Below are 27,466 nucleotides of genomic sequence, written 5' to 3' on the forward strand. Positions count from 1 at the left end.
GCTAGAGTTAGGTATTGTAAACCCTAGATAAACCATTTAAAAAGAAAAAAAGTAGAGATAACTTTTGAAGTCAATACTGAAGATAAAATGGAATCATAAAAAAAAATAAATCCAAAAGAAATTGGGTAAAAAGGGAAGAAGGAAGAACAGATGGCTCAAATAGAAAAAAAATGGCAGATGTAAACCCAATCATATAACTACATTCAATATAAATAATCTAAATATTCCAATTAAAAGAGATTTTCAGGCCGGGCACAGTGGCTCACATCTGTAATCCCAGCACTTTGGGAGGCCAAGGTGGGCAGATAACCTGAGCTCAGGAATTTAAGGCCAGCATGGGCAACATGGTGAAACATCCATCTCTACTAAAAATACAAAAATTAGCCAGGCATGGTGATGTATATCTGTAGTCCCAGGTAGTTCAAGACCTGCCTGGGCAACATAGTGAGCCTGGAAGGCAGAGGTTGCAGTGAACTGAGATTGTGCCACTGCACTCCAGCCTGGGCGACACAGCAAGACACTGTCTCCAAAAAAAAAAAGAGAGAGAGAGAAATTTTCAAATGTTTTTAAAAAACAAAAAGCAATAGTGTTCTTTCTATAACAAAACCACTTTAATAAAAGGGCATAGAGGCTGGGCGCGGTGGCTCACGCTTGTAATCCCAGCACTTTGGGAGGCCGAGGCGGGCGGATCACGAGGTCAGGAGATCGAGACCATGGTGAAACCCTGTCTCTACTAAAAAATACAAAAAATTAGCTGGGCGTGGTGGCGGGCGCCTGTAGTCCCAGCTACTCGGAGAGGCTGAGGCAGGAGAATGGCGTGAACTCGGGAGGCGAAGCTTGCAGTGAGCCGAGATTGCGCCACTGCACTCCAGCCTGGGCGACAGAGTGAGACTCTGTCTCAAAAAATAAAAAATAAAAAAATAAAAAAATAAAATAAAAGGGCATAGATAAATTAAAAATAAAATGATAAAGAAGATATTCCATAAAGACATTAATTATAAGAAAGCTGGAGTGGCTGTGTTAATATCAGCCAGTAGATTTAAAAACAAGAAGTATCAGCAGGGATAAAGATGGATATTTAACAATGATAAATGAACATAACAATCTCAAATGTGTATGCATTAAAAAAAATAGAGCTTCAAAATTCACCAAGCAAGTTGGGCATGGTGGTGCATACCTGTAGTCCCAGCTACTCAGGAGGCTGAGGCAGGAGGATCATTGAGCCCAGTAGTTCAAGACCTGCCTGGGCAACACAGGAAGACCCCATCTTACAAAAAAAATTCATGAAACAAATGCTGACAGAAATAAAATAAATACACAAATCAAAAAGCATAGCTGGAAATTTCAGTAACTAATAAAACAAATACACATAAAATAAGTAAGTATAGGCCAGGCGCGGTGGCTCACGCCTGTAATCCTAGCACTTCGGGAGGCCGAGGCCGGCGGATTGCCTGAGCTCAGGAGTTTGAGACCAGCCTGGGCAAAACAGTGAAACCCCATGTCTACTAAAATACAACAACAACAACAAAAATTACCTGGGCATGGCAGTGTGCACCTGTAATCCCAGCTTCTTGGGAGGCTGAGGCACGGGAATTGCTTGAACCCGGAAGGCGGAGGTTGCAGTGAGCCAAGATCACACCACTGCACTCCAGCCTGGGAGACACAGTGTGCAAGATGCCATCTCCCAAAAAATAAATAAATAAGTATATAGAAGACCTGAACAACACTATAAACCAATTTTACCTATTAAACTTTTACAGAACATTCCAACCAACAACAGCAGAATACTATTTTTCTAAATACACATGAAATATTCACCAAAATAACCATATGCTGGGTGATAAAATAAGTCTCAATGAAATTTAAAAGAGATTTAAATTTATGCTTGGAATTTAACCAAAATTTCAACTGTGGCCTTGAGCAAGTCATTTAATTTCTTATTACCTCTGTAAAGCAGGCTAACACCATTGCTTCACAAATGTTATAAAGATTAAACTAATTCCTAAATAAAAGTTCTTAATCAGTGTCTGACACATGACAGCTGATAGTGCTGATTTTGTCATTGTCATTATCCTTAACTTGTGTTAGACTAAAGACCACCCAAACTCAGTCAAGAACTGCTTATCAGTTAATTCAAAAGAAAAGCCCTCACTGGAAGCCACTATCTTCAGCAAACCAGTGCAGGAACAGAAAAACAAACACCACATGTTCTCACTTATAAGTGGAAGCTGAACAATGAGAACACATGGACACAGGGAGGGGAACAACACACACTGGGACCTGTTGTGGGAGGGAAGGCAGGGGGAGAGAATTTGGGAAAAGAGCTAATGCATGCTGAGCTTAATACCTAGGTGATGCGTTCATAGGTGCAGCAAACCACCATGGCACATGTTTACCTATGTGACAACCTTGCACATCCTGCACATGTACCCTGGAACTTAAAAAAATAAAATAAATATTAAAAACTAAAAAAAAAAGAAAGAATAGCCTTCCAATATATATGCGCATATCAACAATGGCGGTGATCTTAACCAAGGGAAGACTGAAACACAGGAATCTTCCTGCATCTATCATCATTATTTTGGCCTCAAGACAATCGATTTCAATTCTGGTATCAATGTAAAATTATTAATTTACATGTCATTGCAGATAATGCAAAAGCAAAGCTAATCCACTCAGGTGAATCAGAATCTCATTTTCAGCACTGAAGGTCCCTATGCTCACATGTCTGCTCCAATTTTTCAACTAAAAAGTTTTTCTTCAATTTAGAATATACTGTCTTTAAAGTTTCCATCAATCTAAGGCACTCAAAAAAGGAAAAGGTCATTGAGATGGTATGGCAAATTAGAAAGAATGAAGTGACAACAAAATGCAAGAGCTAAAGGACTCATAGAAAATGAGAAAATGAGGCCAGGCACAGTGGCTCACGCCTGTAATCCCAGCACTTTGGATGGCCGATGCGGACGGATCGCCTGAGGTCAGAAGTTCAAGACCAGCCTGACCAACATGGAGAAACCCTGTCTCTACTAAAAATACAAAATTAGCCAGGCATGGTGGCACATGCCTGTAATCCCGGCTACTAGGAAGGCTGAGGCAGGAGAATTGCTTGAACCTGGGAGGTGGAGGTTGCGGTGAGCCAAGATTGAGCCATTGCACTCCAGCCTGGGCAACAAGAGTGAAACTCCGTCTCAAAAGAAAAGAAAAAGAAAATAAGAAAATGAATAAAGGTTGAAAATTACAAATATAATTTAGATAAGATAATCCTTTGTAATTATAGCTACACTTGGGAATTTTATGTAACACAATGAGAGTTTTATTATTCCACAGATATCCTGCTTAGTCACAGTCATCATTTTATTGATCCTCAAATAATAATGCTTCTTACTGCAGTTTCAAAGGAATTGGATAATTTTATCCACTTGTTGCCTTCATCAAGACAGAAAATACTTCCTGTTCTCAGTTGGTCTCAAGGAATATATGAAAGTTCTCAAGATTATAAATCAGTGACTTCTGCAGGTTGGCACTTCATAGATGGCTATGCAGTAAAAGCCATAACAGCATGTACCATCTGCTGTGATCTGAATGTGTCCCTCCAAAATGTGTATCTTGAAACCTAATCCACATTGTGTTAGCATTAAAAGGTAGGGCCTTCTGGAAGTGATTGAGTCACGAGGGCTTCTCCCTCATGAATGGGATTAGTGCCCTTATAAAGAGGTTGACGGGCTCCCTTCAACTCTCTTGTCCCTTCCACCATGCAAAGATGAGACGAGAAGCTGCTGTCCATGAGTAACAAGCCCTCTCCAGATATCAAATCTGGATCTTGGATTTCCCAGCCTCTAGACTGTAAGAAAATAATTTCTGTTGTTTTTAAATTAATTATTCTAAAATATTTTTGTGATAGCAACACAAATGGACTAAAACACCATCTCAGTCTAGACATCAGAAAAAAAAATAAGTATATGCTGATTCATTTTCATATTTATAATCAGAAAGTACAAAACTTTATGCTAAAAGCATATCCTGTCATTACTTACAGCAGCATGGCATAGTACAGCACAGGAATGACTGTAGATAGTGGCCATTAAAAGGTTTAAAATCTTCTCTGCCTAGCTTTGAATCCTAGATCTGCCACTTACTAGCTGTGTGACCTTGAACAGGTACTATTATTTTTAATTTTTTAAAACTTTTCTTCCTCTCCTCACAGAACTTTCATTTTAATTGGTAAGTGCTAAATATCTTTGGATCTCCCTTTCGCCGTCTGTAAAATAGCTACTTTTCAAGGTTGCTGTGAGATTTCTAAATAATAATGTAGGGGGTGTATCTCTTATTTTTAAACTAGCTTTCTTTATAAACATAAAATATTTATAAAAATAGAGGTTGGAAAACACTTGTATAGTACTTAAGAGGAAAAAATGATATTCATGTTTCTGTGTTGAAACAGGTTACTTTTATGTTAGGTTAAGATAATCCCAGTTGGGTTATGTTTCCAAGCAATTTCACCCCTAAAATGTATAAACAAAGTGTTTCACTTTCCACCCGAAATGTCACTTCTACCATTAAATGCCCCTTCCTTTCAAAAGAACTTTCATGATATAGTTGAAAGTGATGGGTCGGGTGTGGTGGCTCACGCCTATAATCCCAGCACTTTGGGAGGCCGAGGCAGGCGGATCACCTGAGGTCAGGAGTTCGAGACCACCCTGGCTAACACGGCGAAACCCCGTCTCTACTAAAAATACAAAAATTAGCTGGGTGTGGTGGTGGGCACTGGTAATCCCAGCTACTTGGGAGGCTGAGGCAGGAGAGAATCACTTGAACCAGGGAGGCAGAGGTTGCAGCAAGCCAAGATCACACCACTGCACTCCAGCCTGGGTGACAGAGGGACACACTGTCTCAAAAAAAAAAAAAAAAAAAAAAAGAGTGATGTAACCTAGGCATTGAAAGCCTGGAGTTGAAACTTCATTACTTGTTAGCTTTATAAACTACGGTCAATGACTTCATTTCTCCAAATTCCAATTCTCAACTATAAAGTCTATATAAAAACCTCCAATCCAGTCTATCTCAAGGAATTATAAGGAAAAATGCATAATTTACAGAATAGTTCTTTTAACCAGTAAGGGCATCAGTATTTCCACATCTGAAAAATATTCAGTGAATACATTGATAAAATACTCAGGTAATTTCGTGAAACCTTTACATTGCCATCTTTAAGACAATAATAATAATGGTACTTTGCCTTTTCTTAGTGAATTAAATTTAGCAATGCAATTTTTTAGTAACGGCAAGAGTATTTGACTTGAAATTAAGAGATTTAGATTAATTTCCGTTAGTCATTTAATATGCAATAGTGCTTTGTTCACTTTAATGTACAAATAACGTACAATAAAAAGTTATCCACTTATTTACGTGTTCAACTAGTATTTTTTAAACACCTACTATGTGCCAACACTGGTCTAGGCCTAAGGGTAGAGCAAAAAACAAAATACTGTTGTTTTTTTTTTAAAGATTCAGGGGATACATGTGTAGATTTGTTACATGCATGTATTGTGTAATGGTGAGGTCTGAGCTTCTAATGGACCCATTATCCAAACAGTGAATGCTGTACCCAATATGTAATTTTTCAATCCTTGACACCCCCATCCCTCCCCCCAGGACTGTTCATTTTAAGGAGAGAGTGCAGCTTCTGATTTTGATACTCAAAACTATCATATGAGGTGAGCAGGTGAGGCTCAGAGATGTCAGTAGGCTTTGCTAGGATCAATAATAAATTGTGGCAACTTCAATCCAGTTCTGATTCTTAACACAGTTATTCCACTACACTATTTTCTCTCTGAATAGGTATGCCTGATTCTTTAAAGAATAGCACTCTACTCAATTAGATTATACTATCCGTAGATGATCAAAACCCAGTTAGAGAAAAAGGCATTTATTCCCATAAGTTCTTCCAAGAACTACATTGCTTCATCTGCAATGAAATGGCAAGACTTATTCAAGAAGCTGTTCCGTTATTGGCCCATTTTCCAGCCCATTCTTTATAATAAACCTCCTTAAAAGAGTGATTTATATTCATTCTCTTCATCTTCCTTCCCTCTATTATCTCTTTAATTCACTCCAGTTAGACTTTTATCCCACTCTTCCACTAAAATCACTCGTGTCAAGGTGACCAATAACCTCTCTCTTGCCAAATCTGATGGGCAGTCATCTTACGCCAAACATATGCAGCATTGACACAGTTGATTACCTCCTCTTTGTTTAAGCATTTTCAATTGGCTTCAGAAATTTCCATCTGTTTCTTGCCCTCCCATATACCCTTCCTTTTCCATCGTCCCATCTTTTCCCATCTTCTTTTTCTACCTTCCTTACCTGGGGTGGAAGAATTAGTGGCAGGCAGAGGTGGAGGGGTGGAGAGAAAGTATGTGAAGCATCTTGGCAGCCTGCCTACTGATGTCCAAGGATGTGGGATATGAAGGAATGAGTGAGGGGCGCTACGTCAAGCATGTTTTCAGCATACCTAACAGCACCCAAGAATGCAGGGCCCTGCAGGAGGCAGGAAGGATGATCTCACAGCAACTGCCTGCACAAAGGCACACTGGCAATTTTCCGCAGATTGAGCTACAGATTCCATTTATCTCCAATCAAAACCCAGGAGGCTTTTTTATAGACACTGACAATCTGATCCTAAAATTTATGAGGAAGTTCAAAAGTACCTACAATAGCCAAAACGACTTTGAAAAAGAAAAAGAAAGTTTATGGACTTATCCTATCTGATTTCAAGGCTTACTGTATAACAGGAGTAATCAAGACTCTGGTGTTGAAAGACATATAGATTAATGGATTAGAATAGAGAACTCGGAAATAAATCCACACAATCATAAGCAAAAAAAAAAGAAAAAAGAAAAAGAAAAAAAAAGAATGACCAGGCGCAGTGGCTCAAGCCTGTAATCCCAGCACTTTGGGAGGCCGAGGTGGGCAGATCACCTGAGGTTAGGGGTTTGAGACCAGCCTGGTCAACACGGAGAAACCCCATCTCTACTAAAGATACAAAAATTCACGGGGCACGGTGGCACATGCCTGTAATTCCAGCTACTTGGGAGGCTGAGGCAGAAGAATTGCTTGAACCTGGGAGGTGGAGGTTGCAGTGAGCTGAGATTGCACCTTTGCACTCCCGCCTGGGCTACAAGAGCGAAACTCCATCTCAAAACAAACAAACTAAAACAAGAGAACCTAGACTTAAACCTCACACCTCATACAAAAATAATTCAAAATTATTATGGATTTAAATATAAAACATGAAATGTTTACCAAATAGGAGAAAATATTCATGACCTAAGGACAGGCAAAGAGTTCTTAGACTTAACACCAAAAATATAATCAATAAAAGGAAAAATTCATGAATTGGACTTCATTGAAATCAAAATCTTTATTCTGTGAAAGACCCTTTCACATTACGGTGGCTCATGCCTGTAATCCCAGCACTCTGAGAGGCCGAGGCAGGCGGATCACGACGTCAGGAGATGGAGACCATGCTGGCTAACACAGTGAAATCCTGTCTCTACTAAAAAATACAAAAAATTAGCCGAGTGTCGTGGCGGGCGTCTGTAGTCCCAGCTACTCGGGAGGCTAAGGCAGGAGAATGGCGTGAACCCGGGAGGGGAGGTTGCAGTGAGCTGAGATGCGCCACTGCATTCCAGCCTGGGCGACAGAGCAAGACTCCGTCTCAAAAAAAAAAAAAAAAAGAAAGACCCCATGAAGAGGATGCAAAATTGGTGAGATCAGAATAACTTCTGTGGGTGACACCAATGGGTATTTCCCAACTTTGATATTGTACAATGGTTATACAAGATGTTACCATGAAGAGAAACTAGATAAAGCAAGACCTCTCTGTATGTACAGTATTTCTCCAACTTCCTGTGACTCTATCGTTATTTCAAAATAAAACTTTAAAACAAACAGACATTGTTGTGAACATTAAAAGGCAAGTCTGAGGCTGAGAGAAAATATTTGCAAAACCTATTAACTAGAGAATTTTATCAAGTACATATAAAGAGTACTTACAATTCAAAAATATAAAAACAACCGAATAAAAAATAGGCCAAGATTTGAACAGATTCTTCCCCAAAGATACACAGATGTTAAATAAGTACATGAAAGGGTGCTCAAAATCATTTTCACTAGGGAAATGCAAATTAAAACCACAATGAGATATTACTCCCTCTAGTAGCTAAAATGTAAAAGACTGAGCATTGTAAGTGTCGACAAGACTGTGAAAGAACAAGAGAGTTCTCATTCACTGCTTGCAGGGAACATAAAATAGTACAACCACTATGAAAAACTCTCTGGCCTTTTTTTTTTTTTTTTTGGAGATGGAGTCTCATTCTGTCACCCAGGCTGGAGTGCAGTGACGTGATCTTGGCTCACTGCAACCTCTAACTCTAGCCATTTCTGCAAATGTTAAACGTGCATCCATCAAGCTGAAGCTGCAAGGTAAAAATTTAAAAAAAAAAAAATTTAAGGCTGGCCACAGTGGCTCATGCCTGTAATTCCAGCATTTTGGGAGGTCGAGGCAGGCAGATAACTTGAGGTCAGGAGTTCAAGACCAACCTGGACAACATGGTGAAACGCCATCTCTACTAAAAATACAAAAATTAGCCAGGCATGGTGGCAGGTGCCTATAATCCCAGCTACGTGGGAGGCTGAGGCAGGAGAATCACTTGAACCCAGGAGGCAGAGATTGCAGTGAGCTGAGATTGTGCCGCTGTACTGCACTCCAGCCTGGGCAACAGAGCGAGACTCCATCTCAAAAGAAAAAAAAAAAAACTGTTTAAACTTAGACCTACCATATAACTTGACATTCCACTCTGAGGTATGTACCCAAGAGAAATGAATATGTAGAGCCACACACAACATACACATGACTATTCTTAGACACTTTATTTATAATAGCCCCAGACTAGAACACAAATGTCCATCAACAAAATTAAAGTAGAAAAATTCTCAGAATGGCCCACATCTTAATCCCCTCCCCTTTGATTTGGGTAGAACCTGTGACTATGAAGAAATATCACTCTCATGATTATGTTACCATATATGGCAAAAAGGAGATTATCTGATGGGCCCAATCTAGTCACAAAAGCTCTTTAAAAACAGAGCATTTTCTCTGGCTGATAGCAGAAGGCAAGTCAGAGAGATTGGAAGCACAAGAAGAATTTGATATACTCTTAATGACTCTGAAGATGGAGGGGGCACAGCCTCTAGTTGCTGAGAGAAAGCGCTGCTGACAGAAAATAAAGAAGCAGGGACCGCAGTCGTACAACCACATGGAACTGGATTCTGTCAACAACCTGAATGAGCTTGGAAGCAGATTCTTCCCCAGAGCCTTCAGAAAATGGCCCAGCCTGACCAGACTTTGCTTTGGGCCTGGGAGACTCTGCAAAGAATCTAGTAGTCTGCCTGTCTTACCTAGTGTTTTTGTTTTTTGATACAAGGTCTTGCTCTGTTGCCCAGGCTGGAGTGCAGTGGCATGATCTCAGCTCACTGCAACCTCTTCCTCCCAGGCTCAAGTGGTCCTCCCACCTCAGCCTCCCAAGTAGCTGTGACCACAAATGCACACCACCACACCTAGCTAATTTTTTGTATTTTTTGTAAAGAAGGGGTTTCACCCTGTTGCCTAGGCTGGTCTCAAACACCTGAGTTCAAGCAATCTGCCCACCTCTGCCTCCCAAAGTGCTGGGACTACAGGTGTGAGCCACCATGCCTGGCCCTAATGTTGTTTTAAAATGATTATGTTTGTGGTAATTTGTTACACAACAATAGAAAACTGTTACATATTTTGGTATCTGGAAATGCGGGGATGTGATAACAAATACGTAAAATACGGTTCTGAATTAGATAGAAGGCAGAGGCTGGAAGGATTTTAAGGAGCATAATAAATGTCTCTAAAAGACTTAGTAGAAATCTGAATGTTAAAAATGCTGCTGGCAAGGGCTCATGAAGAAGTGAGGAACATGTCATTGGGAACTGGAGAAACAGAAATCCTTATTATGCAAAGGCAGAACACTTAGCAAACTTATGGCCTGCAGTTGTGTGGAAAACAGAATTCAAAAATGATGAATTTGAATATTTAGCTGAGGAGATCACCAAGCAAAGTGTTGAGTGTGCTGCCTGGTTTCTTCCTGCTGCTTTTAGTAAAATACAAGAGGAGATAAATTGAGAAAAGAAATGATAAGGTTTCAAGACTTGCTGATTTGGGAAATCCTTGGCCTATCCAGGTGGCAAGAGATGCCAAAAGTAAAAGATTGTTCTGAAAACATGTTATAAAGAAGAAGCTGGGCATGTGACTGTACAACCCTTTGCTGACACCTTGGAAAACCAAAGGGTCAGAGTGTTCAGCCACATAGAATATCCTTCCAAGAGATTAAAAGTGTTCCTAATAAATTTGCTCAATCAATACAGAGGACCTATAGGAAATTTAAGGGCACTGGCCCTCAGCCATCTCAGCAGAAAAACAGAAGGATTATCTCGAAAAGATCTGTGGATTTGGCTCTAGTCTGATTGTGTGAATCCCAGTGAACTCCAAGCAAGATCCACAAGGTCCTTGAGAATTGTAGAACAGCAGAAAACTTGGCCTAAAAGGGAGAGAAAGTATGAGATGAAAAGAAGGCTGTCAGATCCCCAAAACTCTAGACAGGAAGCAGGTTGATAAAACAACTCAGATGCAAGCATGTGCTGTCTTTCATAGAAAAGGAAAGATATTTCAGAGGATAGAACCAAACATCCAGAGGGCTGAACCAAGAGTTCAAAAGATGGAGCCAAGAGCCCAAAGGGCAGAACTAAGAGTCATGGATTATTGCCAGGCCTTGAAATCTAATCAAGGAATTCTGCCTGGAGTTACCTGGCTGGATTTAAAAATTGCTTGAAACCAGTGAGGCTTTTCTCATCTGTTTTCTCTTTTTTTAATTGGTATGGCTGTAATCTTTATCCTATGCCTATCCCACTATTGTTATTTTAGGAGCGTTGGGGGCAGGTACCTTGTTTTAGTTTCACAGGCTTGCAAATGGAGAGGAATTTTTCCCAGGAGCTATACTTAATGGATTACACCAGAACCCGCTGTTCTCACCTAACTTAGGTGATTTAGATGATGAGATTTGGGACTTTTGAGCTGATGAGATTCTGAATTTTGAACTGATGCTGTAATGGCAGGAATGATACCCTTGCGAACCTTGGGAAAACTGAATGTATTGCATATGTGGGATGAACATGGATTATTGGGAGCCAGACATGAGGCAGTGGTAGGTAAAATTCTAAGAATGGCTCTTAGTGTCCTTCATGTTTGTATAATCCTCTCCCCTATAAATGTGTTTGGAACCTATAAATATGATGAAATATCACTTCTGTGATTATGTTACATTATATTACAAAAGAGCAATTATTCAGGTGGGCCCAATCTAATCACAAAACTCTAAAAATAGAGAGTTTTCTCTAGATTGTTACTTAAGAGGAAGTCAGAGAAATTCAAAGGGTAAGAAGGACTCGAGTGCTATTGAAGCTGTGAGGATGGAGAGGACCATGGGCAAGGACTGAAGAGCAGCCTCTAGGAGCTGAGAGTGACTCCCAGTCAACAGCCAGAAGGAACTGGGCACCTCAGTCCTACGACCACACAGAACTGAATTCTGCTATCAATCTGAATGAGCTTGAAAACAGATTCTTCCCCAGAGCCTCCACTTAAGAGCCCAGCCCAGCCAATGCCTTACCTTTGGCCTTGTAAGATCCTAAGAAGTAAAACTCAGCCCAGACTGCCCAGCACTTCTGACCTGAAAACTCTGAGCTACCAACGGGTGTTGTTTTAAGCCATTATGATTGTGGTAACTTGTTATATCAGCAATAGAAGACTACTACATGAATAGATAAAATGTGGCACATCCATACAATTGAATACTACTCAGCAATAAAGAGGGATGAATTATTGACACACAAAACAAAATAGAAGATCTCAAAATAATTACACTAATTGTAAGAAGTTAGGCCCCAAAAAACAGTGCATGCTGTATAATTTCATTTATGTAAAATCCTAGAAAATGCGCAAAACTCTAATACAGAAAGCAGATCAGTAATTTCCTAGAGATGGGATGGGGGAGGGCAATTAGGGAGAGATGGATTATAAAAGATCATCAGAAAATTTTGAGTGGTGAGGTTTATTTTGTTTGTGATGGTGGTTTCACAAGGTATACACATAAGTGAAAACTCATTGAACTGTACATTTTAAAAATGTGCAACTTATTATATATCAATTATACCTCTGTAAAAATAATAAAAAATAAGCCTCCTAGATCGCTGTAGAGAAGAAACCCGAATACCAGTTTCATTCAAAAAGTGGAGAATGCAGACAAGCAGGTAAAAAAAAAAATCCTCACTTAATTTCATCCCTAGTTCTGTTAAATTGACAAAATAAATTGTATGCATTAATACCTTCTAAATTTCCAGGAAACACATTTTTTTTTTGAGTTGGAGTCTCACTCTGTTGCCCAGGCTGGAGTGCAGTGGCATGGTCTCTGCTCACTGCAACCTCTGCCTCCCAGATTCAAGTGATCCTCCTGCCTCAGCCCCCCTAGTAGCTGGGATTACAGGCACGTGCCACCATGCCCAGCTATTTTTTGTATTTTTTTTAGTAGAGACAGGGTTTCACCATGTTGGCCAGGCTGGTCTCGAACTTCTGACCTCAGGTGATCCACCCACCTCAGCCTCCCAAAGTGCTGGGATTACAGGCGTGAGCCACCATGCCCGGCCAGGAAACAAATTTCTTAAAATGTACAATCTAGAGAACAAAATTCTTCCTTTGTAACTTTTCTGAACCAGCATATTTTAGCTGCCTACTGTCTAGTAACTACATTATGGCTACTACCTACAGTTAGGAAATAAGTGAAAATTTAATCAGGACACAGTTCCCACTCTCCTTTTCTCATTGCTTACCAATCTCTAAGTGATCTGCTTCTCTAAACTTCTGCATCGCTTTCCATCTGTTTCACAACTCTTAGTGTTTGACTGTGTTCCATGGTTTGTTACTAGTTTCTTACAGAAACCTTCTATATTCAATTAAATTCTAAGATACTTGAAGGCCAAGAATCAGTTCATTCATTGAATAAATATTGGCAGTTCCAGGTATGTTGGTGTAGGGCAGGAAAACGTAATTTTCCCTCAACCTTTCTAAGTTCTTGGCTGGGACCCCGTAACGACAGATTAACAAGAGAAAAACAGAAGCTTATTAACATGTATATCTCATATACATGGGAGATACCCAGGGAATTAGTAATCCTCAAAGAGGTGGCTTAGAACCCTGCCTTATACAGCATCTGTATTAGTCCATTCTCACACTGCTAGGAAGAAATACCTGAGACTGGGAAATTTATAAAGAAAAGAGGTTTAATTGACTCACAGTTCCATATGGCTGGGGAGACCTCAAGAAACTTACAATCATGGTGGACAGCACCTCTTCACAGGGCAGCAGGAGAGAGAACGAGTACAAGCAGGGGAAATGCCAGGCTTATAAAACCATCAGATCGCATGAGACTCACTCATTATCAAGAGAACAGCATGGGAGATACCACCCTCATGATTCAGTTACCTCCACCTGGTCCCACCCTTGACATATGACGATAATGGGGATTACAATTCAATGTGAGATTTGGGTGAGGACACAGAGCCAAACCATATCAGCATCTTCAACAAAGAATAATACATTTTTAGACAAGTGAAAAGACAAACGAAAAGGACCTTGAGACTCACAAGGCAGGAACTTGTGGAAAGGCAAATAAATGAGAAACCAATGGTAAAGGCAGAATGGTTAAATCTAGCTAATTAAAAAAATGAAGTACCTCACATAGTTATCATTTTTATGGCAAGAGGATAAAAATGTACAATGTTATGTCAATTTAAAAAAATGAAATTTTAAAAATAACCAGCTAGTTAGTAAAGTTTATTATATAGATTCCTCTGTGCTGTCTCTGGGCTAAGGGTCTACAGTCTGGTGATTAACATTTGTTCTTCCTTGTGGAGAGGGAAGGGAAACCTTTGTCAATTTTTGTCTTGCTTTTAGGCAAATGGGCGGTGGGGGGACAGAGATTTTCTTCTATCTATTTCTTCTCAATTGTCTTTAGTTCAAAATAATCCTCATGCCAAAGTGGCATATTTTGAAGTGCACATTCTGCTACTCTTCGTTGGAATAAGGAAAAAATAATAATTAGTCCTACCTCCGATAATTTATTAAGGGAGGAAAAAGGGAAGAAAGAAAGGAAAGAAGGAAGGAAGGGAGGAAGGGAGGAAAGGAGGGAGGGAAGAAGGGGGGGAGAGGAGGCAGGAGACAGAAATGAAGAAAGAGGTATAGATATAGATATAAATAATATAGATATAAATTTGTTCTAAGTGTTCTAAAAGAAGCATGCAAAACGCTTACTTTGATAATAATTACCTCTGACTATAAAATAGGAGGTTTCACAGAGGTTAGAGTTGAAAAATAATTTAGAAACTCTTTGGTACTTTTGCATATTTTCTATAAGCCTAAAACTAGTCCAAAATAAGGGTTTTTTTTTTTAAGTGGGTCATGAAATTAGAGGTGTTGCCAGAAAGACTAATTTTTTTTTAAATGAGCATATATGGAATACCTGCTAGGTTATTAGGTCCTATGCTAGGCACATTCAGTTATTTCCTTTCATCCTCAAAATAATTCTATAAGGCCCAAAGATTAGTCTTCTTATTCCTTAGAAAAGGAAGTTCAAGATAATATAGTTTAACTAATTGCTGAAAGTCACCCAGAAGCTAAATATATCCAGACTCAACATGTAGATCTAGCTGATCTCAAAGTCTAGCTAGTTTTTTCCTGGCAGAGAAAGTACCATTAGCAAAAGCAGAGGCCTCAATCAGGTAACAGCATATAGTCCAGTCTGATTAACATTCAGGGTACATGTGGACAGTGTTGGGAGAAGCAATTTAAAAGCAGGTGGGGAACCATGTTTTTCCTTAATGATATTGACTAAAAACAGTTTTAATACTGCAACCACTCTATTTGCCTTACCCATCATCCAAAGGTATCCCATTGTCACAGTTACCCGACAACCAGGCCAACATCTCATCTGAGAAAATAAATTAAATCGTTTTCCACATGCTCTCCACTACTAGATATCAATGTGTATATGGCTCCAGGGACTTGGATGGATACTGAAAAATCTAAGAGGTCCCACTCAAGTTCACAGAAGCCCCAGGAGGTCTAGGTTAACCCCCTAAGAATATTTAGGGGGAAAAGGCTGGTTGTGAAGTTATCATGGTAGTTCTGACTTATTTTCAAGCTGGTGCAGACTGGTCAATAGAGCTGTGAATTTAAACAAAACCCCGTCTGGAGTTATGAGTTGGCCCATATATCCAAACACTGGTATCAGATCACCATAAATTATCTACACTTGTACTTACCTTACTTACTCCCTTTCTAACTACCCATACAGCTTCAAATCCAGGTGAATATTTTGCAGAAGAGCTTCCTTAAAATGTGAGCTTAAAATGGCTCATCTGATTGAGTTGTTAAAATACAATGGCACGGTAAAAGTGCTTATGGCTTACGTCAAAGGGTTTAGCAGCCCATCAGATTCTAAGTGATTCTGAGTTGACTGAGGCTATCAGTTCAACTAATGGCACTAAAACCTCTAACAAAAAATACTGTGTTAATAACACAAGAATGATGATGTGGTATATTGAGAAAGGTATGTTTGGGTGATTACATATGAACCACTCTACATTTGCCCCAGCCCATACAATGAACCTCTGATTAGTAGCTGATGGACCTACTATTAAGATCTCAAGTTCATTAGCAAACATGATATAATAAAAAGTGCCTTAATTTAGGAACCAGAATAGAATTCAAGTCTTGGTTATTAACCTTATGAGTAGCCTCTGTGACCCCATTCCCTCATTACACCTATACCTTTGTAATATTGTTTTGAAGATAAAGTGAAACAAAGTAAAAGAACTCTAGTAGCCACAGAACAGTGCCAATAGTGCTGTGGTGCTTACCAAGGCATGGTAGGCCAGTGGTGCATGACATGAATCAAATGAGGTAAATCGGACAGCATCTTCAGGGAAGGGAAAGTCCTTTGAAGTGATTATAATCCTCTCAATCACATCAGGAGAAAAGCCAGCATCTGCCTGAAGCTGAATACATAAAAATGCTCAAAAGATATGTGTAAGTCTGAGATGGTAAGATTTGGGGGCCCATGATTCTCTTGTGAGAATGAGTTTGCATCATAGAATTTAGAGGAGTAGAACAGGACAAGGTAAAGAGAGCCTGCAGCAAGGACAGAGCAAAGGTAGATCTAAAGCTAGGCCCAGATCTAGATCCAGACTTATATTCCCAGTGTCATGGACTAGGCTGAAGGCCACTGACCCATGGTGATGTTGGCCTCCCTCAAAGGTTGGCATTCAAGAGAAGAAACCTATCCCATTGGTGCCTTTCAGACCATCTGAAGAAACAGGACTTCTTTACTTGGTCTGTGCCTTATCAACTGGAAAATCCCCTGGGTGGCAAATAAAGATCAACTTCCTAACACCTGCAGCAAAGTGTAACACATCTATTTTGAACCAAATTTACGTGGCATGGGCCTGAAGTCTCTGAACATAGAAGAAACATCATCGCTAAAAGGCGACCTATTTAGCACCTGTGGAATTCAACAAAGAGCAATGTAGAGTAGCTACACAGCTTAGTCAACACGGCAGGAGGCAATCAAAACACGAAGCCCAAAGCCACATGTGGCCCTTGTTTTAATTTGTTTCTTAGGCAGGACCACAATGGGAAAGGAGATTTCATAGCTTCCTCATGTATGAAATCAGGTGCAGGTTATGAATAAGAAAAAGATTAAGAAAAAAAGGATGTTTAGACAGAAAAACTGTATGGGCAGTTTAATAATGCTCAGGCAAAGGGATGGAACTAACATTTAATTTCCAGTGCATTCCCTGATTGAGAGTCCAGACTGTGGTAAGAACTTTTTTACCTGAAATTAAAAACAAAAAAACTTGTCACATTTTTGGAGTGCTTAAAATGTTCCAAGCACTATTACAAGTGCCTTGCATGTATTAACTCATTTAATCCTCATAACAACTCTATGAGGTAGTATTATTATCACCTATATGCATGAATGGACACCAAGGCCTAAAGATTTAATTAACTTGCTCAAAGCCAAAAGCCAGCTGGGTTCAAATCCACACAAGCTGGCTTTAGACTGCACTGACTGTGCCACACTGAACTTATTGCCTTAGGTACAAAAAAGATCTTGTGTCTACAGTGGCCAAGAGAAAAAAAAACTGGGTCAAACTTTGACTAGAGGGTACAAATAAAGGCTGAGGAAGAAAGGAGGACAAATGATAAAAAGATCAAGTTTTTTAAAGAGAATCTGTTTCCAAGAGTAGTTGTGATTTTGTGTGTTTTGTATTCTGTGATTTTACTCTGCTGGATCTCATGTAGAAGGGTGAAAGAGTCAGAGAAAGGCCAAGAATTCCAAGGATATGACGTTATGAGGCACAATTCCCCCAGATTCTTGAGTGATGTTAGCAGTTAAGCACGTAGAGGCAAAAGAACTCGAGGGGGAAAGCTAGAGTGTAATCCTATCACTTGAGAAATCCTTAGTCATTTGCTCAGTTTTCCATGTTTTTACATAGAATACAGCATGGGCTATGGAGTCAGGAAACTGTGCATCCTAGTTCTGACACTTGCTGTGTGTTTACAGACAAAATAGTCCCCTGGGCTTCAGCTTTCTCAACTATTAAATGAAGGTTGTATCTATCTTTCAGGGTTATGCGAGGATTAAATGCGATAAGTAAAAAGCATAGCAGAGTAACATACACTACTCAACAAATGTTAGCTACATCCCTTTGCCTAAGCATTATTACCAAGAGTCCTAAAAGACCTTAAGCCTATAAAAAGAATGTGATAGAAAAAAACCCCACAAAATCCTTACAAGTTATAAAAATAATACAGGAAGGTCTGAATGAAAACGCTCTAAAATATGTAAGTCCAACAGGTCAGTTGGCTAAACCAACTGTAATAATGAAGTCAAAGTTTGATGTTCATATTCCTTCATTTTTGTTCTCACAAGGTATGTTATTGTTAAAATTTGCAGACTCCTTTGTTTAAAAAGGAGCCCAATAATTAAACTGGTGTTAAAACAAGGTCCAGAGGTTTTACAGCTTCAGAGTAGAGCTAAAACTAGTAGTCTTGCAACGTGAATAACAGACTCATTGAATTAAGATTCTCTTTTTTTCTTTCAGTGCCAGTATTTATGATGCAAAAATAAAAGTCCAAAAACTTGGTGAGGATAAAATGTTCCCACAAAGTATATAAAATCTATAAATACTAAAAGAAGCTGGAAAGAATTTAAATGAGATCATGAGAAGTTTGCTTCAAGTTTAATACCTTTTTCCTTTTAAATAACAAGTTAGAATAGCTCCATAAACACAAAATTAAGCCTCTGATACTATACTCACACACCCAAAGGATGAACAAATTTCAAAAATAGCATATTTTTCTTTGACAAAATCAGTAAATTGGCAAGCTTGTCAAAGAATCATTTCAGTCTAACATTTTACTTAGTGGATAAATATTTGTCAACAATCTGTAAATAGTATAAATGCTTTTCTCAAAATGCTAAGTGAAAGAAGCCAGGCACAATAGATTACACATTGCATGATTCCATTTATATGAAATTCTCAAACAGCAAAACTAATGATAGAAAGCAAACCAGTGTTTGCCAGGGGCCGAGGATAGGAGCAGGGGATGGACTGCAAAAGGAAAAATGAGAAGTTTTCAGGGTAAAGAAAGTGTTCTGTATCACGATCACTGTGGCAGACAGACAACTGTATATATGTTTTCAAAATTCACTGAATTTGACACTGAAAATTGGAGAATTTTGCGAAAATTATACCTCAATTTTTAAAAAGTTAATACATAATAAATCAATATGCATTTCAAAGAATCATTTCAGTCAAAATATTTTACTTGGTAGACAAATATTTATTTGTAGAAAATCTATAAATAATATTTTTTTCACAATCACTGTTTACTTGCTGCCATGTTTATTATAAGGAATAGCTTTTCATTTTCTTCTAGAAAAATAAGCAAAACCAAAAAGTGCTTGGAAAGTGACCTTGAATGCAATTTAAAACCCTACAAAAATGCCTTATAAACTCAGTATACTAATGCAGTACTTGGCAGATCTTTGAATATTTTTTCCAGAACGTAATAGTATACCAGAGGTTGCAAATTCAGGTCATACAAGGGCCAAGTGGATGACATAAGTGAGCAGCATGGCGGCAGTGGTACTGTGGCAAAGTGGAGAGCACAAGGCTCTTCCCAAGTGAGCCACCACCGCTAGGTCCTGCAGACGGATGCCAGGAAAGAACAGAGGCCTCTGTGTAGCCACAGCCTCTGATGTTTAAAAAGAAGCAGAAATCTGGACTTTAATGTGAAATATCCCCATTTTTTAGAATAATGGGTCTAAATGTTTTTTACAACACTATATGGGCCACACAAAACACATCCATAGATAGGATTAAGACCTCTGGTCCACGGTGTATGTTTTCTGAACTTTTTCAATAGCATGGTCTTGCCATCTTTATAACTGCTTACCACTTAATTTGTATAGTCTAGAATAACATAGAATGTTAGTGCAACTCAAGCAAAATTCATCTTAAAATACATGAAGGCTAGTCACTTCTGGTCCCTTACTGAAAAAAACAAGTCCTGTTTATATTCTAAGAATACAGGTTGGTAACAAAATAAAAAAATCAGTTAGAATGAAGGGAAAAGTGGTGAGGAAACAATGAAGAAACCACTACTTTAATCAAGATCATAGTCAGCTTCCAGACTCCAGAGCAATAAAATAATCCACATGCTGAAATTTGAGAACTTCATTGCCCCAACTAGTCCAACCTGGCTGTAAATTTCGAGCAAACAACTCCAAATATTCCCCATCTGGCTTGATGTAGTCTTTTAAAACCTCTGTTTAAAAAAGAGAAAGAACACAAAAATTATTATTGAGGAAGGAATCCACTTCCTTTTAGCAGTTAGGAGTAGAAAGGGAGAAATGTTTCATTTTGTTCTTAAAAGACAGCAAATTAATTTCAAGGATTTCATCACAGGCTTTACTATTTATAGTACTATTTATAGTTAGAAAGCCATTTAAAATAAGTATCCTTGAGACTGGGAACAATACCATCTGAACTTCCATAGTCCTGGTTTACTGGTTTCCTTTGTAGATGAGAAATGAGGACTTTTTAACACCTACTAGGTGACTTTTCAGTTTTCCAATACTGCTGATATATCTCCTGAGTACTAACTTTATTTATTTATTTTTTTTTTTTTTTTTTTTTTGAGACAAGAGTCTCGCACTGTCACCCAGGCTGGAGTGCAATGGTGCAATCTCGGCTCACTGCAACCTCCACCTCCCGAGTTCAAGCGATTCTCCTATCTCAGCCTCCCAGGTAGCTGGGATTACAGGCACACGTCGCCACTCCCAGCTAATTTTTTGTATTTTAGTAGAGATGGAGTGTCACCATGTTTCCCAGGCTGGTCTCAAACTCCTGACCTCAGGCAATCCACTCGCCTCGGCCTCCCAAAGTGCTAGGATTACAGGCAGGAGCCACCGCACCCAGCCAATTTATTTTTAATAAATATAATCCATACATGAAAAAGAGCTCTAAAAAAAAATTCAAAAACAATCCATTTAAAAAATAATAAAAGTCTCTCTGCAATATAAACTTTAATAAAATAATAATAAATGAAGAGCTGGATATAGACAGAAATACTGAGAACAAATAACTAACATTTAAATAACTAGCCCCCTTAGCAGTAAATTGGTAGCACTAAGAACATTTCTTCATTTTCAAATTATAGATCCTTCTTTACCTAAAATTTCATCATGGTATTTCCACAGTTAAGTATTCCTTGTATTATTCAATGTATTAATAACTACTGAACATTGTATTTTGTTAGGGAAAGAGCTGTAGGCTAAAGAGCTGTTGTCTACACTAAAAGAGAGAAAAGAAGAACACAGAAACTTTTTGAAAAGCACATGTTCGCTGGGCGCGGTGGCTCAAGCCTGTAATCCCAGCACTTTGGGAGGCCGAGGCGGGCGGATCACAAGGTCAGGAGATCAAGACCATCCTGGCTAACACAGTGAAACCCTGTCTCTACTAAAAATACAAAAAATTAGGCGGGCATGGTGGCGGGCGCCTGTAGTCACAGCTGCTCGGGAGGCTGAGGCAGGAGAATGGCATGAACCTGGGAGACGGAGCTTGCAGTGAGCCGAGATCGCACCACTGCACTCCAGCCTGGGTGACAGAGCAAGACTCCGTCTCAAAAAAAAAAAAGAAAAGAAAAGCACATGTTCATTCAATTGGATGACAAATACTTAAATCAATTTAATCTTGATCATGCTGCTGGTTAGCTATGCTAACCACCTAATAGGAATTTGGTATAAAATTCAGATAAGAAAAATTACTAGAAAAGGTAAAATTTGGTTCATAATTGCTATGTAAGATTGCGCTTGGAGGAAATCTATCAAATTTCCTTTAGGAATGATAAGGGTTCTTTAGGAATACTAGAGACAGGTAAGGTTTAAAAGAGAATATATCAAATATTTTAGGTTTCATCATGTTCTTCAGTTGCTCTCACAGCAAAATACTTGTTCATCTGTCAGAAAGTACTGGTCCTGTTTAGCAAAAATCAAAGAAGAATTAAAAGGTTTCACTGTCTATAATTCAAGTGAACTCAAATTTGGGCTTTGATGAGTTCTAGGAGATACTGGCACGAAGGCTTCTAACCCTTTCCTAAGTACATAAATTAAATGCTACTAACCTTGAAAGAGAAAGATTTCCCTAGAGTCTTAGAGGACAATAACTCTACATCACTTTTCCATTTTCTTCCCATGAATTTAATGCCTTACCCAGCCTCAATTCACTTTTAATGTGGTCTAAGTTTACACTGAAGAAAGGTTTTCTTTGTTTTTGTTTCATTTGTTCAGATTTTTGGTACGAAGATGTTAGCAACCCTATTTTTTAGAAATTTAAACTGGAGTCAGCCAGTCAAAAATGTTTCCTCTTCTGAGCACCCACTATAATCAGTGTTATAAAACTTCACAAAGGAAGCAGAATATCCATGTTTTATGAGAGTTTACAATCTAATAGAAAATAATGGCCAGGTACTTGGATGGAGTGGAAAAATACATACAACCTAACCCCATTTACTGCCATCCTATTTTCTCAATGTAATAAGTTTTTGCATGGTTCTTTTCATTTCTAGTTAAGAAGAACAGAATATTAAGTTGTGTTTTTATAATGTTAACTACAATTATTTTATTTCAAAATAAGGGAGAAGAAATAAAGGCAAATTAATAAAAATGGATTATTCTGGTTTTTAAATATTAATTTAAAAATAAATGTGAATGTATAAATTTAAACATGAGTATGACACATAAACTTCGACAATTACATAACATCTGGAGTTAGTAAAAACACATTTTAACCAATGGAGAGGATGCAATCTGTGCACAGCTAGTCATTTCCTTTTTGCTCTGAAAGCATGGGGCAGGAGTAAGAGAGAAGTGGCCCAAACATCAGTGCATATAGTCCCATCAACTAAACTTCACTCTTCAGATGGAAACTGTTAGTATGTAAAGCAGTAAAAAGTGGAAATTCCTCTAAGGTAAAACGTGAAAGCTAAAATTTTGATTTAAATACTTTATTTCATGATTTTCCTACCTTAAATCTTCAAACAATATCTCTTTATAATGTTAGGTTGTAAACCATAGCTATTGATAGCTTATCTTTCAGTCGGAGAAAATTTCAAAACTTATGCAAATGTATCATTTTGAAATGCCATATGCTACCAATGTGGTCTCCTACATTTTGCAACAGAAATAACCAATTAAACTTAAAAAAAAAAATCAGGGTGTTTTCTAGATACGAAAGAGAAAACATTTCATTTTATGAATTTGCATAAAACAGTTTAAGAATATTTAAATGTAAAAGCTGTAAGCATTATATACAGAATATATATCATCCCAAACTCCTAGAGTTATGACTTCAGGGTAAAATATACTGCAGAAATCTGAGAGATGCTTTCTGAAATATATAGAAACATGAACTATACTAAATATATAGAAACATGAACTATACTAAAAATATATACAGTAACATGAACTCAAAAATAAAATATTACAATATTTCCTATCACTACTTAACCAAAACATAAGATTTTATATATATATGGAGTTATTCAGATGTTTCCTCCAGAATCTCACTTTTGTTTTTAAATGTTTTCAATCCTAAAAATGTGTTTGTGCTGCTCTCTACTGGGAATGAGGAAGAACTGCATTTCAAAGATATAAGCTGTAATGCTTTAGGGCAAGACTCATTTTTATTCACTATTTTAAAACCTGTCTCCTGAGGCTCATCTTTAAATATAACTTTATTTTATTTTAAAGGAATTGATAAATAGTTTACTATCATTTCAGAACTAAAAGTTTATGGTCTTAGCTTTTGAATTTTTAAAAGAAAAAAATAAGGTTTGAGACAAACACTAGCTTTGTTACCAAGTGATAAATAAAATTCAAATGAGAGGAATACATATACATACATAATCAGGTATTACTAGTGCCAAGTATAATTTTTTTTTCATGAGGAACAATGCAATCTCACTTTCATTTGAGTTATATATTAAAGCATTAAAGGTCTATGATAGTCCAAAGCATAAGGCAATCGATTATTCACTGAGAATCCTTCTTAGTCAAAGAATGGATTATCAGGTAGACATCTCTATATGTCTCAAATGAAGAAATACTATAAACACCCTTCTAGAGGCTGGGTGCAGTGGCTCATGCATGTAATCCCAGCACTTTGGGAGCCGAGGTGGGCGGATCACTTGAGGTCATGAGTTCGAGACCAGCCCGGCCAACATGGCGAAACCCCGTCTCTACTAAAAATACAAAAATTAGCCAGGCATGGTGGCACACGTCTGTAGGCCCAGCCACTCAGGAAGCTGAGGCAGGAGAATCGCTTGAACCCAGGAGGTAGAGGCTGCAGTGACCCAAGATCAGGCCACTGTATGTGACAGAGTGAGAATCCATCTCAAAAAAAAAAAAAAAAATTTAAAAAGGACCCTTCTCCATAAACTATTTAAGATAACAGAAATCCTAAGTGCCAGCAATAAAAATTCTCTAGGAATTTGTATTCACTTCCTACATATCCCAGTTCATGAACTACCTCATATTCTACAAGGTAACATAAACTCCCTGTAGTTTTCCTGAGTGGCAACTTGTAGCAGTTTTTTGTTGGTAGAAATTACCAAACTAATAAAATATGTCTTCCTGAAGAAATTCTTTGAAAAGTAAACTTTGAATATCAAATTCAGTATCTCTCAAGGACTTATATTTCTATGTTTTTAAACTCTGACTTGAAAAATTTAGCATTCATTGAGCTTCTACCACATGCTATGAACTTTAAATATAACTAATTCTCACAACTCTAGAAGACTAAATATCATTATTCCCTCTTTAAATAAGGACTTTGATCTAGAAAAATATTTGAGTGACTTGCCCAACTCCCAGAGCCAGGATTCAAAATCACGTTAGTCCATTTCTAAAGCCAAATTCCCCACTATTCCCTGCTGCATAGTTTCATTGAATGATAAACATTATACGAAAGCATTAAGACTAGTGAGAATTTGCAGGCTGCAGCAATTACCTGTCAATGTTCCAGAAAAGCAACACTACCTTTAAAAAAAATGTAAAACTGAGAGCCACTAACCAAATATCAAGGGACTTCTATCTCTCTGACTACTATTCTGAGTTCCTGGTTTTAGAACAAGCAAGGGATAGAGCCCCGGTAGTAAAATAAAGGGTCTAGCTGAACTGCATCCTCAGATGCCCATCAGCATTCTTTGTGTCAGCCCAGTGATGGGAAGCAACTGATAGCAAGGGGAATCTGAAAAATGGTATAACTGGAAAAGTTGAGTAACATAAAACTAATCTATTCTCTATTTCATAGAGATAGAGAAATTCTGCTATGAATTCTGCTATAAAGTTTTAGAATATTCATTAACAACCTACGTCTGACTTAATTTCCGAATCTGTAGGCCATTTAAATACTAAATGTACTCTTTTTTTCAAATTTGACAAAAGTGATAACAATTCTATTTTATAAAAACATACCAGCAAGCGGTGGCTTATGTGAGTGAAGAGTACAGGGCACGCTGACAATTAATTTGTGGTCTGGAATGGGGAGCACGTTTACATCTGCATTCCTAATTAAACAGAACAAGAAAGTAAACTATATTTTAAAAAACAATTTTCTATATATAAGCCACAGCTGCATTGATTTTTGTTCTCTTTCTGTATCTGATTTTAACACAAATTTTACAACCAATGAAAAAAATTAACAATTTAAGTATTGAGACATTCCTATAATTTCATTTTCTATAATAATGACAATTACACACTAGATAAAACAAAATATAGTTTCCTGTGCCATACCATCCATTCTTTTCTACACTGGACCATTTTCAGATTTTCAAAAACATCAAAATTTTAAAAAGTCAATGATTACTAAGCTAATCATTTTTAATAGCGTAAAAATTAATACATGTATACAATTTTGAAAAATCACCTTTCCTACCTCAATGGTAGAGCAGCTTTTTCTTGAACTCTCCCCAGTATAAGACCTTCATAGGGCTTTTTGTGTGGAGAATCTAATGGGAACACAAACTCTCCTGAATTGGTGATCTGATAGGAAGGAGCCAACAAAAGAGGGTTATTTTTTCCCATCACTATAGAGCTTCCACACACACACAAAAGAAATTAAACCTCCGGGCTAGTGATGTTCAGTAAAAATATTATGTGAGCCACATTTATCATTTTAAATTTTCTAATAGAAACACCAAAACAAGTAAAAAAAAAATGCAAAGAAATCAATTTTAATTATATATTTAATTCAATCTAACATACCTGAAATAGTCATTCCAATATGTAATCAATTCAAAAAAGTTATTGAGATATGTTACATTCTTTCTTTTGTACTATGCCTGAAACCCAAAGTGTATTTTATACTTAACAGTACATTTCAGTTTGGACTAGCCACATTTCAAGTGCTGAAGTGTCACATGTGTTAGTGGCTACCATATTAGACATTGCTTCTATAAGAGATTTTTTTAAATATCATATAAATATTTCAAATATAATTTCATTATCATCTTGCACATAAAACAATCTCTATTCTTAACTAAAATTGATTCCTGGAAACCATGTCATCAGTAATTTATTAGTTCATGCAAATAAAGTAATAAATGAATTACTAATGAACTAATAAATGAATTAGCAATATGAGTAAGTAGATCATAATAACACATTTCCCTTTAGTTACAGGAAATAGTATCATTAAACATTGTCAAAGCCAAAATTAATAAGGATAGAAAGTGGGTGGTTGATAGACAATACCTAGTCCAGAGACTGGCCCTTGGCATTATAAATTCAGAAATTCAATTTCACATTTCACCCTGGGATGATCATACTCTCAAAGACTCATTTAAGCTAATCAAACTAAAAATAATTTAAAATATCAATTCATTAATTTACCATGGGAATACATATTTTCACTGTCAGAATACTGATATCTGTGAAACCCTTTATCCGTTATCAATGTACCTAAACAACCAATTCGGTAATCAGAAAGTCTTTTATCTCTAGGGACAATCAGACACAGCATCTCCTACAAAAAGTGCTGTATAACTACTGGCACGTTGGGTAGTTTTTATACTCAATGCACATTACTCCTCCTATCATAACAATATGTATAATTACCTAATAAATGCCTCATATAATAGATGATATTTATGTTTTAAATTCTGGTCTTACCATACCATCTCTTAGAATTGATAACTACTACAGAGTAATAATCTTAGTTTCTATGTATTAACATTTTACTGGGTTTGATTTCAAAAGGTGACCTCCTCCTGACTTTGGTCCCAGTTTCTGACTATAAAAGAACTATCATAATAGGCAAGATGGAACGGGGTAGTATATACTCCTATCACGGTCCTATACCAAATCAACCAACACTAAGACCAAAGTACAGCATGAAAACAAAGACACAACTCTAAGTCTTTGTCAAGTCCCATAACATAGGTATAAATAAACAATATACACTTGTCCCCCCTTATCCACAGTTTCACTTTCCAGGGTTTCAGGTACTCATTCATGGTCAACTGCAGTCCAGAGATAGGTAAGTACAGTACACTAAAATATTTTGTGACAGAGACAGACCACATTCACATAACATTTACAGTATATTGCTATAATATTCTATTTTATTATTAGTTATTATTTATCTCTCTATTTATAAATTAAGCTTTCTCATAGGTATGTATGTATAGAAAAAAATTATATAT

At 37.6% G+C, this 27,466-nt stretch overlaps 1 protein-coding gene across 2 annotated transcripts in view; it reads right to left on the reverse strand.

Annotated features, from left to right (window-relative positions):
- Nucleotides 1-18,413: 18,413 nt before the first annotated feature.
- The window catches only part of METTL4 (methyltransferase 4, N6-adenosine), a 34,076-nt gene continuing 25,023 nt past the window's right edge, over nucleotides 18,414-27,466 (reverse strand). The window contains exons 7-9 of one of the 2 annotated variants that reach the window (XM_032152697.2): nucleotides 25,699-25,805; nucleotides 25,236-25,327; nucleotides 18,414-20,026 (exon numbers count right to left, since the gene is read on the reverse strand). In XM_032152697.2, the coding sequence (XP_032008588.1) occupies nucleotides 19,881-20,026; nucleotides 25,236-25,327; nucleotides 25,699-25,805 (345 nt within the window). In that variant the 3' untranslated portion in view covers nucleotides 18,414-19,880. The remainder of the gene's footprint in view (nucleotides 20,027-25,235; nucleotides 25,328-25,698; nucleotides 25,806-27,466) is intronic. The other variant, XM_058438573.1, reaches the window with a different exon arrangement.

Source organism: Hylobates moloch, unplaced genomic scaffold (assembly GCF_009828535.3).
Source record: "Hylobates moloch isolate HMO894 unplaced genomic scaffold, HMol_V3 SCAFFOLD_5, whole genome shotgun sequence".
Taxonomy (NCBI): Eukaryota; Metazoa; Chordata; class Mammalia; order Primates; family Hylobatidae; genus Hylobates; species Hylobates moloch.